General features: G+C 32.0%; 1 protein-coding gene across 1 annotated transcript; it reads right to left on the bottom strand.

Moving 5' to 3' along the window:
- Window positions 1–270: 270 nt before the first annotated feature.
- Window positions 271–14,161, bottom strand: LOC132739933 (uncharacterized). Its single transcript, XM_060727774.1, has 7 exons — window positions 14,033–14,161; window positions 11,779–11,818; window positions 5,975–6,046; window positions 5,195–5,254; window positions 4,442–4,490; window positions 3,099–3,344; window positions 271–2,019 (listed from the first exon to the last, which is right to left on the bottom strand). Exons 2-7 carry the CDS (start codon window positions 11,809–11,811, stop codon window positions 1,769–1,771), a joined length of 711 nt encoding a protein of 236 aa, XP_060583757.1. The 5' UTR covers window positions 11,812–11,818; window positions 14,033–14,161; the 3' UTR covers window positions 271–1,768.
- Window positions 14,162–14,612: the final 451 nt, after the last annotated feature.

Genomic DNA, 14,612 nt, shown 5'->3' with positions numbered 1-14,612 from the left:
ACAGAGGTGTCTTTTCTTTATCTATTCAGCTAAGCGTTTATTTATGTACTATCAAAAAACAAAACGACAAAGAATTTATAAAAAGAATTAATGACCAGATCATATATTAACTTAAATTGTTATAACGAGATTGATTATGTCATTGATTTCATATTATCTCACGGCCATTCACATTTTAAAAAAAGCAATACTTCATTTTTTACATACAGTCTTGTGATCAATTGTGACTATAATTAAGACATTTCATGTCGTTTGAATGTTTCATTTGTGTGTCGCCTCTTCAATTATGGCTTGAATAACAAAGAGCCTTATGAAAGTCAATTGCTTGTTGCAGCTACTGTGAAGCAGGAGGCTCGAAAGTTATTAACAGGGCAAAACGCGTGTTGTTGTTTTTGTTCTTTTTTTTTTTTTTTGCTACTGTAGGGAAGCGCGAAAATTATTAACAGAGCAAAACGCGTTTTTCTTGTGTATTTTTCCCCCCGAATTTTCTGTCCCCATTCCCCTGTGCCCTTTTGCTTAGTTGGCCTACTAATCATTTATTTTTTTTCTTTTATTTTGATTTCCTAGTCGGTTACTGTTATTTGTTATGTATCATTTTGGTGATGGGCCTGCCCGTGCTCTCCCTTTTGTTTGGGGTCCCCCTGGATTCATTGCCGCTGGTTCATGTTGCTGGATCATGTGGGGTTGCGTTGATTGAACGCCACCTTTTCTTGTTGAAAATCCTTATTTTATGTACAAGTACTTGAGCTACCGATCAATCCTGTAAAATTTTATTTAAATTGCATATAAGTGGTATAAGAAAGTCCGGACATAATTTTTTAAAAAATCAATAAACTCTGACAAAAATCATCGAACTAAAAATGCCGACGATATGCACAACTTGACTTGGTATTTATCATTTTCTGTAAAGTGTGATGAAAATGCACAGTAGTTTCTGAGAGGAGTAGTCCAGAAAAGGATCTGTGTAGCTAACAACACGAAAGAATACCTTTTTATTCAAGCGCAATAACTAGGCAAAAAATTATTCAACCGAAAAACTCGTGTTATGTGTGCAAGTATATGCGCTACTTGATAATTCCAGTTTAGTTTCATGATTTTGAATTAGTGGTATAAAAGGAGTCGTGCAGACAAATTTTAATAGAAAAAGTAATAAAAGGATCTTAACTCTGACAAAAAGCATTGCATCGTAAAATGACGATCGATATTACACACAACTAGGCTTAGTACTGATTATTCCTGTAAAGTTTGGATGAAATTGCACCAATTATTTCTGAAAAGTAGTCTGGGCAAATTTCTTTGTAGTTGATAACACATAAACACTTTTAACCAGAACTCAGCCAAAATATTTTAACCGAAAAACCCGTGAAATATGTGCAGGTCTTTGAGCTACAGATCATGTAAAGCTTCATTAATATTGAATTGCATTAATGATATAAGAGAAAATGTCTGCAAAAGCTTTGAAATAAAAACTTAAAAGTGTCATCACTCTAACAAAAATCTTTGAACCGAAAAATGCTGATGATATGCACAACTGGACTTGGTACTAGTCATTCCTGTAAAGTTTGGATGGAATTGCACGAGTAGATCTTTAGTTGAAGTCCGGACATATTTTGTTATGAACAGAAAGACAGACAGACGAACATACAGCAGGGAAGTAATCCCTATGTGTTGCCACTACTCTATAGAAGCAACACAAAAAAACGCGTTTTGGCTTCTTAATGATTTTTGTGTCTCCTGTTACACAGTAGCTGCAATATGCAATTGGTCATTATGAGGCGACACATGTGCCCTCTGATCGCTCTTGTTGGTACATATTGTTTACGAAAGATTTGATTTTCTCTGTTGCTGTCTTGTTCATGTTGCAATCATACATAAGATTTTCCTTCGTGAAAGCCATATCAATAAAATGTATGTTGTTATAGTCATCCGTTGGTTGGTCAAGCCTGGTTTCAATTGGCAATCGAGGCAGCGAATCTTCTCTTGTCATATTGATAACAACAACTGCAAATCTACCTGGTACTGAAATATAAACGGTTGTGACATTTTAAGAAGAATTATTGATAACTGCCCTCTTACTCAACAACGACAATAGACAAAAATTAATATTGCCATGTTGTAAGTGAATCTTACAAAGTAACGACTATCTCTTATGAAATGTCTTTGCTCAAAAACTGATTAAAGTTTTAAATTCTGATTAGACAATGAAGATGGCGATGTTTTTGTAAAATCCTTTGCGTACTATTAAGGTAAGGTTTAAGGATAATTCTTCATACCTAATAAACCACATATTTAGGTTTTAAGTTCATAAAGGCGTCAGAGATTGAAACTGTACTATCCAAGACACATAACTCTAGTATAAATTTTAGAATATTTTAGTCCTTTGTGGACTAGTGAAAATACTGGTCAATGTTTTCCATAAAATTACTATATACATGAAAATTTCAGATAAGTCACCAGGGTACTAGCTATAAGTCACTGACTAAATTAACGCTAAATTTTGTATTTAATGGTCTTTTTAAACGTTTGAAATATCTGCATTATCTAAGATCTCCTTGACAACCACTGGTAACTGAGAACGGTAACAATTACTTTCAATGTTGGCATGTCAGTTTTTGCTATTTAATAATTATGTGACTCATTTGGGCCTAAATTTAATGGAACATAATCAAAAAATACCTGAAACTTTACAGCCAAACCCGTAAAATACATGTTACTTATTGTTATGACTTTGTCGTGACACGACACTAAATATCTCACAGACTTGAGAAACGAATCATTTGCGCCAAGATTTATTTCAAATGTTATCGATTGATTTACAACCTTTGAACTACTTTTGGTAGTTCTTTAATCTTAGAGGATTAATACTTCTGTGTTCATTGTTTGACATGTTGTAATCATTCTTTTAAGTAATCTGTGTCAAAATTAATATTTCTTTGTGTACATGTATATTGCATCTCTTTTGAAAAACAACATAAAACATTGTTTTGATATAAATATGAGTAAAAATGTTTCAATACATGTATTTATGTGTTTCTGTGATTTCTGTTAAATAAAATACAAAATTGTATTATTTCGAATCATTGAAAGGTTAAACTTACGTGGAAATTGTTGCAATTCTTTTAGGACAAACTCAATGTCTGATTTTAGTCTAGAGTAAATTGGACAAAGAACAACCAGAGGGTAATTGTCTTTAAGCTCCTCTTTCCCCGTAAGAAATACACAAGTTATGGACATTTTTGACAAAAGTTTGGAGAATTCTTCTTCAATTATTTGAGTAAGATTGTTCCGTGTACCAGACATATAGACGTAAACACATTTCATCTTCTCGCGAGAACTGGTCATTCCTAAAATAAATCAGAAAATTATTGTTTAGATCGTCTTTTATTTTCTTAGTTACATCTTGCCGAACAAAGTATTTGTTTTATTGTTCCATCAAAAGCGAATGACAAATTATGTTTTCTAATTTTGAAATATTTAACTGCTAGTAATTGGAATGATTGATGAATGAGATTTGTTATGAACTTTTTACCATATCTCTTTTGTTTATGTTTTTATTTTTACATTTAACAATATTTGTTAACTGACAATTAAACATTTTAATAAGCTTTATTTACTGTCCACAGATTAACACAATCTACGAATTCATGGAACCGGGCAAAAAGGCTTTCGTTTCAGATATCGGTGAAACAAATTATTACCAATTGGTGGTTGTCTTAATGTGTATATAAGTAAAGTACTGTACTCTTTTAAAAGGGAAAATTGATACCTAAAACCTTTTTAGCTCGATTCTTGTTTTTGCAAAGAAATAAAACTTTAATTTTTACTAAAAAGGGACTTATTTAGTTATTAAGTAATTTCTCAATTTCCAGACCTTATCAATACCTATAGCATACTTCTCGTATTTCCTGAAAACCTTCGTTTTTAGTACTTTTCGGAATAATTTTAAAATGAGTATATAATAAATGACAATGAAAAAGAAGAAAAAAACGTTTTACCACCCTTAACAATAAGACAATAAATGTAATATGCAATACAGTACTGTATTACAAAGTTATTTGTTATTCGTATAACGTTGACCAATTCTCACAACACGTTTGTAAATGTTGAAGCACCTTTGGTATGACAATTATGTATTTTGCATATTTATGATTCTTTCTGTAGGGGACATAACAAAAAAACACAAAGTTGTACGAAAATGCAGTCAGAAGAAAATATATTTTCATTGATATTCTGCAAAACAGGTGCATTGCATCCGATGACAAGAAGTCACTTTGATATTGCCTTGCATAAAACAGTAAAAATTATCACAAACCATTCTTGTTTTCAAATTGAATTATGATGATTTGTAAGTAATAATATTGGAAATAAGGTTCGTGTGATTTAATTCAATGTATTTTAAGAAGATATTTTTTTCCATAAAACATCCAATCATGTAACTTACTTTTCTTTGTTCCGCTTGGTTGCCCCTCTTCAAGTCTCATTCTTGATTTCTAAATGATATACGATTGACGTGAATAACAAGTATTAATTATCTAATGAGCATTTGCAAATGCAGATTATGTTTGCCACATAGTGACGGCATTATTAAATGTAATGTGTAAAATCATTTCGAACCCCCCCCCCCCCCCTAAAAAATTAATAAAATATAACTAGTAACCGGAATAAAATGAAAAACTATAACATAATATTCAATGGCATGCGTAATCAAGTCAATAGATATTTATGACAAAAGGCAGAAACATAATACACACATGATGGTTGATTTATGTAACAAAAACATGTAAAAATGCAAAAGGGTGAAATTAAGGGCAACGGGCGAATTGAAAAATGTTAGACTCACCCAATCAAGCAGAATAAATTCAGAGTGTTGACGTTTTTGTTCTTTTTACACAGAGATTACATGACGGTAAATAAAAATTTGCCACAACACTGCCTTGTCATTATGTGTTTGAGATGGCATTGGACAAAAATACTTATGATTATTGTTGTTTTGTTTTTTTGGAGGTTTATTTTGCTCTTGTTCTTTTAGTAATATTTTTTTATTTTGTTTTTTTTATTTATTTATTTATTTTCATTTATTGTGTTTTGCTTATATTGATTTTTGCCAAATGACAGAACAACCATTCATATAATGGCATATTGATACTACACATTGTTGTCAAAACATTAAACAGTAAAAAGAGAAAACCCTAACCTCGATACACTGGAGGATTTTGGATCCGTCTTCCCTTTTCAATATCAAAGTATCTCTTTTCTAAAATTATCAATATATGAAAGATTAAAATCTTACACAATGCCAGTCCTTACATGTTAGATATAAGGAAAAAAGGTATTAGAATTATGGCGACACTTTTCAGATTCGAATGTGTATTTTTAAAGTTGTTTACACACTTTCGTGCTTACAATTTTAATATTAAGGAAGGTTTTCAATATTAATCATTTGAGCCGGTTTGTAAAGAATGTTTTCAGTTTTTTTAAAACACTTTTTGTCCTCTTTATAGAACTAGCTTTTACTCGTTACATTTAAAATTAGCAAAACACTACGGTACCTGTTATTGGCTTTAACAAGAGAACTATGGCCTATAAAACTATTATAATAATAATTTATGTTCGTATGCGCTGTTTATCTCGGTAAACTCATTCAAAACAGCAAATTATAGACTTAATTGAACAACTCAGAGACGTCATTAAAATCTATTAAGTAAATGTTCTCAACAGAATATACTAAATGTCACTGTGCATTTATATACATCAATAATTATTAAATTTTCTATCCATACCTTTGCCAAAACGTCAGATCAACATTGAATAGTAAGTTATGATAAATGTCTATTTACTTAACGTTAAAATAAGCTTACGATTATGTCTATCTTATCTTAAATATATAAGAAAATAATCACTTCAAATAAAAACAATTTATCAAAGAAATTCAAAGAAGTGAGTATTATATAAATTATGTGAAACATGCACTTACACTGGTAAGACTTTCTTTGATAGCTCCGTCAAGACATTTCCATGCCCGATTTAATTCTGCAATCAAATTATCCTGCAAATTTAGAGATAAGTGTATGAGAAAATATACTAAGTTAATATGTGTTGTTCTAAATTTTTCATTCATAATCAACAATTTTAAATTTAATGATTTAAATCAAGATTGCTTTTATATTTCATTATAGTCTCATCTTTACATACATACAAAACGTTGATATTAAGACCATAAACAAACAATATTTCGCCGTTTTCATTTTGTGTGTGTTTTTTTTAAATATAAAATATTGGCTTTTCCATTGCTGATAACTTGTCAGCAAATATCATGGAAGTGTAAACTTAATGCAAAATTATCATATTTATACTTAGATAAAAGTAAATAGTATGCAAAATTCCATCAGTCTACTAAAATACAAAATACCAGTTGTCACTAGTTTAAGGATTAGAAGATTCTTGTCTTAACTTAACATTCATTACTTACACAAACAAGACATGTGTCCATAGGACACTTCATTGTTTTGTCAATCATATGACTCTAGGTCAACTATTTTTGGGCTACACGCGCCACAAGTTGAAAACTAAAAATCAGTTACTAAGTAAAGGGCAAGAATTTTACAAACACTGAAAAAGACCACAAGCAAACCCCAAGGTGCATAAGTACACATGCTGGCCAACATTTTTGTACACTTTTCAGGCCTACAGATCAAATACGTTTTGAGCTATACATGCACAAGTTGAAAATTGCAAATTTATACTAAGTCTTGGGCAATACCTCTAACAAAGCTGCGTGCAAAACCTCAGGTGCATAACTTCACAGTGATAATAATAATAATAATAATGATAACAAAATCTTTATTTACAGAAGGTAACATACAATGTTTACACAGTAAGAAGTATACTTATAGAGAATAACATGCTACTGTCTTTTAATATCAATTTTATCAGGCAAGGCTGATATGGGCTAGAAAGGGCGAGGCTTGCCGAGACCTTTCTGCCCATATCAGCCGCGCCTGATAAAATTGATATCAAAAGTCAGTAGCATGTTTTTCTATTTGTCATGTAACACATAAAAACTGTCAAAATAACAAAATAATCTACTTTAAAATAGCGAATTTCGTAAAACAAGGGGATTAGTGTTCAAAGAAATAATTCTTGAAAACAAATTCATCCGCCCCTGAAACTTAGAATTTGTAAATGGCGGCCATTTTTTTCTTTCGACTCGGATAAAAGATACAACAGACTGTAGGCCTAACACGATAAAATTCTGACCTTTAATTTAAACATCGATCCAAAAATTCCCTTAGAATAGAATCACATTTATAAACATTACTGCACTTTTTGTCTTGAATTGTCAAATTCAAAAGTTCACGATAATTTCAATCAAACATAAGTCAAATCGGCAATCAAACACAAGCTACACAAACATGCGCATATTTAAACGAAACAATGTGTTCACTTATTAAATAATCCGGCGAAATAGGTAAACATTCACAAGTTCTCAAAGAAAATCGTCTAGCCTGTTTGTTATGATTACATGTATAGTATGACGTGGCCATTGATGATGTCATTTGCAATATAAATTATGACGTCACTTCATTTAGTTTGTGCTAAAACTATTCGCTATCTATTTTCTTCGTAATTGAAATCGAAATCGAAATAATAAATAAATAAATAAATATCGCATCTTGATTCAAGACTTGTAAGGGTATGAGATTACATTGTAGAACTCACATGCTGATAAAAAGGAGAATATAAGCAATTGAAAAAAGTCCGTTAAAATGGGCGGGATTATTTTTGATATCAGAGTACTGACCTGATATCAAAAATAATTATCAGGCAAGTGTTATCGGGCAGTTACCATAGCAGATGCATGATAAATTTTCAGTATGGCCTTCTGATTTAACAATAACGAAGAATAAAAAAGTAGATCAATACAAAATTTAAAATCTTTTTGTATAAACAAAAAAAATATATATATATTAAATTCTTGAATATAAAGGTTAGATATTTTTATTTATTCATATGACTGACACTCATATTAACTAAAGTAATTGTAGATAAACTCGTAGTGATGTTGATCATTATTCCTGTAAAGTTGGTTGATTATATCTTAAGCACTCAAAGAACAAATAACACAACATTTTCACTAAGTCAAGAGCAATAATTCTGACAAAACAGAAAAAAGTCACAAGCGAAGTCCACAACTTCAGTTTTTGAGCCAAGTGCGACACAAGTTGAAAATTACAATTTTTTACAAACTCAATGGGGCAATGACACGACAAATACTGAATAAATCCACACGAAAATATAAAGGTGCACAAGTTCACATGAAACACAAAATGAGAACGGATAGCCGGCCGGACGGACGGACCAATAAGGGTAAAACATTCTGGAAACAAAGTGATCCCCCGGAAGCATTAATCACCACAAAATATCATAAGAAATGCAGACTCGGTTTGATTGAGTCTGTACATGAGGGATAATGAATAAGTGCAACATCCCTCACGCCCCCTAGCACCGGCTTGAGCGGTACTCAATTCTCAACACTTTATAGTGCTGGCATCAATGATCCCGAAGGACCAGAAAATATAACAACACTGAAGTGAAGTACGGGACAACTTTTTACGGCTGCCACACGGCAATTGACACCTGCTGTTGTGAAGTACAAAATTCTGGAAACAAAGTGATCCCCCGGAAGCATTTATCACCACAAAATAACATAAGAAGTGCAGACTCGGTTTGATTGAGTCTGTACATGAGGGATAATGAATAAGTGCAACATCCCTCACGCCCCCTAGCACCGGCTTGAACGGTACTCAATTCTCAACACTTTATAGTGCTGGCATCAATGATCCCGAAGGACCAGAAAATATAACAACACTGAAGTGAAGTACGGGGCAACTTTTTACGGCTGCCACACGGCAATTGACACCTGCTGTTGTTAAGTACAAAATTCTGGAAACAAAGTGATTCCCCGGAAGCATTAATCACCACAAAATAACATAAGAATTGCACTGTTTGATTGAGTCTGTACATGAGGGATAATGAATAAGTGCAACATCCCTCACGCCCCCTAGCACCGGCTTGAGCGGTACTCAATTCTCAACACTTTATAGTGCTGAGTAAGTTTGAGTAAGTCTAAATGCTCCCCCCTAAAGTGGGGTCACATACAGTGATCTTATGAAAGTTGCTAGAAAATATCATGCATATGCACATGTTTGAAGGTTTAAAACAACAATATTACAGCAGATTGTATAAAAAGTGTATCAAACACATGTGCAACTAAGAAGTGTATACATGCTTTATTTTCTATACAACATGTTTGTTATTTTCTTAAGTATCAGAATTTAGCAGATAATTGAACAATTCTACTCGTCTTCGTTGAAGTCAGAGCAAAACACATACACTTTCTTGGATAAATAGGGTCGCAATTAGATTTGTATGTCCATCCGTTCTAGATCAACATGTGAAGCTGTGTACCTGGCGTTTTGTGTGTGGATTTCTTTCAGGTTATTGCCCTTGAAAAATTTACGATTATCAACTTGTTCGTAAGTTTTTGCACTTGACTTAGTAAAAGATTTGCAATTTTCAACTTGTATTGTGCGTAGCCTTGGAAAATGACCTTAAGTCAGTATATTTACAAAACAGTGGAGTGAAGGGCATCTGTGTCCTATTGGCACATTCCTAGTAATTGTGAACCAAAGGCTTAATTTCATTCCATGTCTCAAGCCATTGTTGCCTTATGAGTATACATGTATCAACGTGTACCTTTCATTTCATGGCTCCATTTTGTACTGTATCAATACACGAAAACTGTCTTGACTCCCGTGCAGATGCAAAGGCAATACAAATTAGGGAAGAAATAGAATAACACCCCAACCAACAGCCCAATATTTGGCAATAAAAAGGCCAAGTGCTCGATCTGCAGTCGTGCTGTAGCATTGAAATTTAAAACTCATCTAAGACTTACACCGAGCCTGCAATATTTTTAATTCTGCCGTGTTGGGCTTTCGTTAGGGATTCTGCTTTTCTCTATTTTATGGTCACATCAGTGTTATGTGATCCATTTGGCGGCTGTAAAAAGTATCCCCGTACATTTAATCAAAGATGTTATATTTTCGACCCTTGAAGATCGTCAGCACGACATAATTGTTGTGTATACATTTTATGTGTTTTTTTTGTTCTGCTATTTTGGCATTTTAAACGTATCACTTATTGTGCGATCTCACACTAAAGCGGGAAGCAATCATTTAAAACTGATGTTTTATCTAACCTGATAGCGCAAATAGTTTGACCGTAACCGCGAATTTAAAACCAATGATGGTAACGCACGACCGACACAGAGCGTCAATTTGCGCTGACGATACGTATATATTACTATATTCCATATTTAGATTTTAAAAATACACTTAAACGTCATTTGTCAGATAAATGCCTTCGTTTGAAATTCGTTTGCCGTTGCAATCAGAATTTAAACCACACTAATTAAAGTAGTCCTAGCGTTAAAACTAATGAACTAATTAAAATAAGATTTTGTCACAAAGAAGATGAGACACCGTTTAAAACGAACGAATGAAAACTTGCTTATGTGCATAATTTCCGTACTGCCATCTTACCCTATTTTAAGTTTATAAAAATAGTTTCAGTTCTTTTTGAGTTATTACGTATTCAAGTTTTTGTGAAAGGATGGAGTGACTGACTTATTGACTGTCTGACTGACTGACATACGAATGGACTGAGGGTAAACCTTAGTCCCTTCCAGTTTAATATTTTTTTTTTTAATCGTTTAAGTCATTTTACTATTTTACGAATTTAACAAAATTATTAATGCCCTTAAAATATGTTACTATAACAGTCACAATCAAAAATGTATATGCGATACATTTATTTTGATATAATGACAACTGTCCCCTGGGTTGTATTATCTAATTATGTTCTCGTATATATGATACATTATCATTCAGCAAAAATATATACTGAGATAATAATAAAGTTCATTGCAGGTGCGAGTTTTCCAGCAATCAAGTGACAGTTAAAAGGACGGAAGTTTGTATCATTACAGGTCTTTACAACCATCCACATTTAAAAAGAAAGTATGATGCTGAAATATATATAGCCAACAGATCTGCCGTTAACGTCATATTTAAGGTTATACCGTGCGGCAGATCGCTCTACATGTTCATGCAATCAACAGCATGTTTTTGTTGATTTCTTTTTTGGATCTTGTCGGGGATAGATTCCAATTTATGTTTTATGTAAATGCATTTATGAAAAATTTAAATTATACCATACACAAATTTGTCTTGAAAATTATGTGTGAGGCCATATCATAAGATGGAAAAAATTGATTTTGTTAATTATAAGATTTCTTATCATTTTCTGAAAAATATAAAAAATGCCACAACACAACATTTTTTTCTCAAAATTATGTGTGAGGCCAAGTTTTAACATGGAAAAACACGATTTTGATTTTTTCCAATATTTTCTATCGTTTTCTGTTAAACTGGTAATGAATCATCTATCGGTTAATTTTCTATCATCCTTCGTTAAAAACAAAAATATATTTCAGATATTTCTTTTCAGTATGAATGATACATATTTAAGGCTTGTAAACCTTTATACTTAATAACGGATTTTTTCTCTATTGAATTGTTACTTAGAGACAGCAAATTCAATTAATTAGTTTAGCCTACTTGAATTTACAGGAGACAAAAGTGTAATAACATCTGTGAATAGCATTATCTGTATATGGAACAGTAGTCAATTCATAAATGATAGTAAATGCCTTACATTCTCTGCCATGTTGCTCTTGATCTGTACCATAGGCTTCCTGCAAATATATATATATATATATATGTTAACAGATTATTTCAATATAAGCCCGAATGCAAATTTGTTTAACGTTATCAAAAACAATTTCAAATTGGAGTGAGTCATTGCACCTGTCCAGAACATGTTTTATTACAAATATCAATACAGTAGTACGCACTATATTGAAATATGCTAAATACAATGCCTTGGCATACGAAAACTAAGAGATACATATGTATGCAATGGTTTAAGTTAAAATAACGATAATGTTGACCTTCAGTAAAAAATCACGCTCAGTTTTGTGACGATTTCTATTTTGATGCACGGGATGCCAACGATGCCATTATATGCATCATGAAGAAAAATAATGCTGTTCCCTTTTCAATTTTGAATGTGAATGAGAAATACCCCCAAACCGATGAAATATGAACTACAATATTAATACATTGTAACATTCAGCAAATGAAACGAAATAGATCAATTTATTTTATTTTGCCTTTAAGGGTAAGATACTATTAAGACAAAATGAACACATTATAACTAAGTGAGACCTAGACCTGAGGAAGGTTAAACCTACGATCTTCACATTGTGGTTACTATTCTGTCTAGTATTTTTCAATTCCTTCCACCGATTAAAAAACAGACCGGACACGAATCTTTCTAACAGATGGACGGACGGACGGACGACTATATGCATAACATTATACACCAAAGGCACACGCTGAATTATTAAAATTGTATTGTATTTTGAAGCATCGTGGAGAATTATATCAAAAATCTTAACAACAATAAGTATGTTAAATATTGAAATGTTTTAATTTTATATGGTTGTTCAACTTGCGAAAATATAATAAGCTGTAAGAGATATTTTAAAATTATATGATGTTTGAATATATTAAGCACAAGGTAAACGATAAGAAAATCTTTGAAAATACTTTAAAAAGCCATGATTTATACAGTTAATAAATAAACTTTTATTAAAGACCAGTGTAAAGCATAATGTCTGTATGCATTGAATATGCAACACACATACTAAAATAAGAGTGAATAATGTGATACAAAACAAAACTTTTAAATTACCATTCTTAATATCTCAAAATCTATGTGTGGAGGTTGAAATTAAACTTTGCCTATACATAATATAAGTATTATCTCTATGTTTAAAGGATTCTGATTCTGACCTTACTGAATTTGATGAAGGGTTTGGTAATACAACAACTTTACCACTTCCCAAGATATGGAGCAGAGCAACACCGCCTGACTTTTATTATTGACGCATTCTCAGTTCTTTAACTAGCGAGTAATCGTTTTAGGTATTTTTATCTTTTTATCTCAATTCCTTTTTTAACTCAAATCCATATACAACATCACTACAACAAAAGTCTATGATCATATCAATCTATTCATTTATACAAAATATCTTTTCACGACCGACTACGCCTTTTATATGTAACAATAGTAAACACCTCGCGACCCAAAACTCTAAACAAGACAATAAACATCGCCACAAAATGAAGAACACAAATTGAATTATTTTAAAACTCAATATAATATCAACCACAAACATTCAACAAAAAAATATCACTTCGCAGCATTTAATAAAAAACAACTTAAACCATAGCAACTTATGTTTACAGAATATTTTTAAAAAGAACCGAATCATCAACTGAGAAAATACTGACCTGACAAAGTTCCGCAAACAATACAGCCTCTATCAACCGAAATGTTTAATAGAACTTAGCAACCAATTTTAATTCAACAACCAATGAACCCAGATCATTTAATATCACCATGATAATAAGGTTCAACCAAATTCAAAATCTCCTTAAAACAATATCCTCTTCTCTAACATATAAACACTTCATATTAAAAGCCATATAAATAGTATTTTGATTAAATGTTTGTACGCTCTAGGGAAAAGAAGAACAAAAATTTTGTAGCGAAAAAAAATTCCGAGTTTCCAAACTTAATAAATAGAATTAAAGAAACGTGGTATTTGAAATTGCAAATATGAACAAGTAGGAAACAACTTAATTGAAGGAAATTATGTCGAGACGTGTGACAGAGATTACTTCAGTCTCTTAAATATTATACATTAAAACAATTTCTCCCAAATAACAAACCTGTTTGAGTTTTTTAACTTCTGTCAGTTGGCAAATAATATATATCATATAACTCTTTAAATCTTTTTTTGCTTAACAAACATTATTAAATATTATCAAAAATTACTTACGTTTTCCGTATGTCGACAGGAACTTTTAAACCAGTTTACCTACTACCAAAACCCCTTAGTCAAACTTTATCCAGATTTAAAAAAAAAAAAATCTGGTTTTTTTAATGTGTAATAAATCCCTCTACGAATTGAAGCATAAATAATAATTAATGTTTCGGATTCCAATATCACTGCGCATGTCTGCCAATGTCTCTAAAGGCTGTATGAAATAATTTATTGTTTCAGTAACTTATACATTATATAAAATCTTTTTTATAAAAACAGGTTTCCTTAATTCATCCAATAAAGCCATTGATTTTCAACGGTGTAGAGTAGAAATAAATTCTTTTGTTTCGCGCATGTTAACGAAGCGATCGATACATGTTTGCATCCTAAGCACGCACATTAACAGTAATTGCACAATAACTTAAGCAAAGCTATGTACGAATGCATCGTTTTTTGCCTCTCTTTACTCCAGACATATCTCTGTCTCTCTCTGTCTCTCTCTGTCTCTGTGTGTGTGTGTGCGTGCGTGCGTGCGTGCGTGCGTGCGTGCGTGCGTGCGTGCGTGTGTGTGTGTGTGTGTGTCTCTCTCTCTCTC

This window comes from Ruditapes philippinarum, unplaced genomic scaffold (genome assembly GCF_026571515.1).
Source record: "Ruditapes philippinarum isolate M1 unplaced genomic scaffold, ASM2657151v2 ctg1040_1_1_1_1, whole genome shotgun sequence".
NCBI classification, from domain to species: domain Eukaryota; kingdom Metazoa; phylum Mollusca; class Bivalvia; order Venerida; family Veneridae; genus Ruditapes; species Ruditapes philippinarum.
Note: the sequence above shows the minus strand (reverse complement) of the source record. Positions and strands in the feature narration are given on the sequence as shown.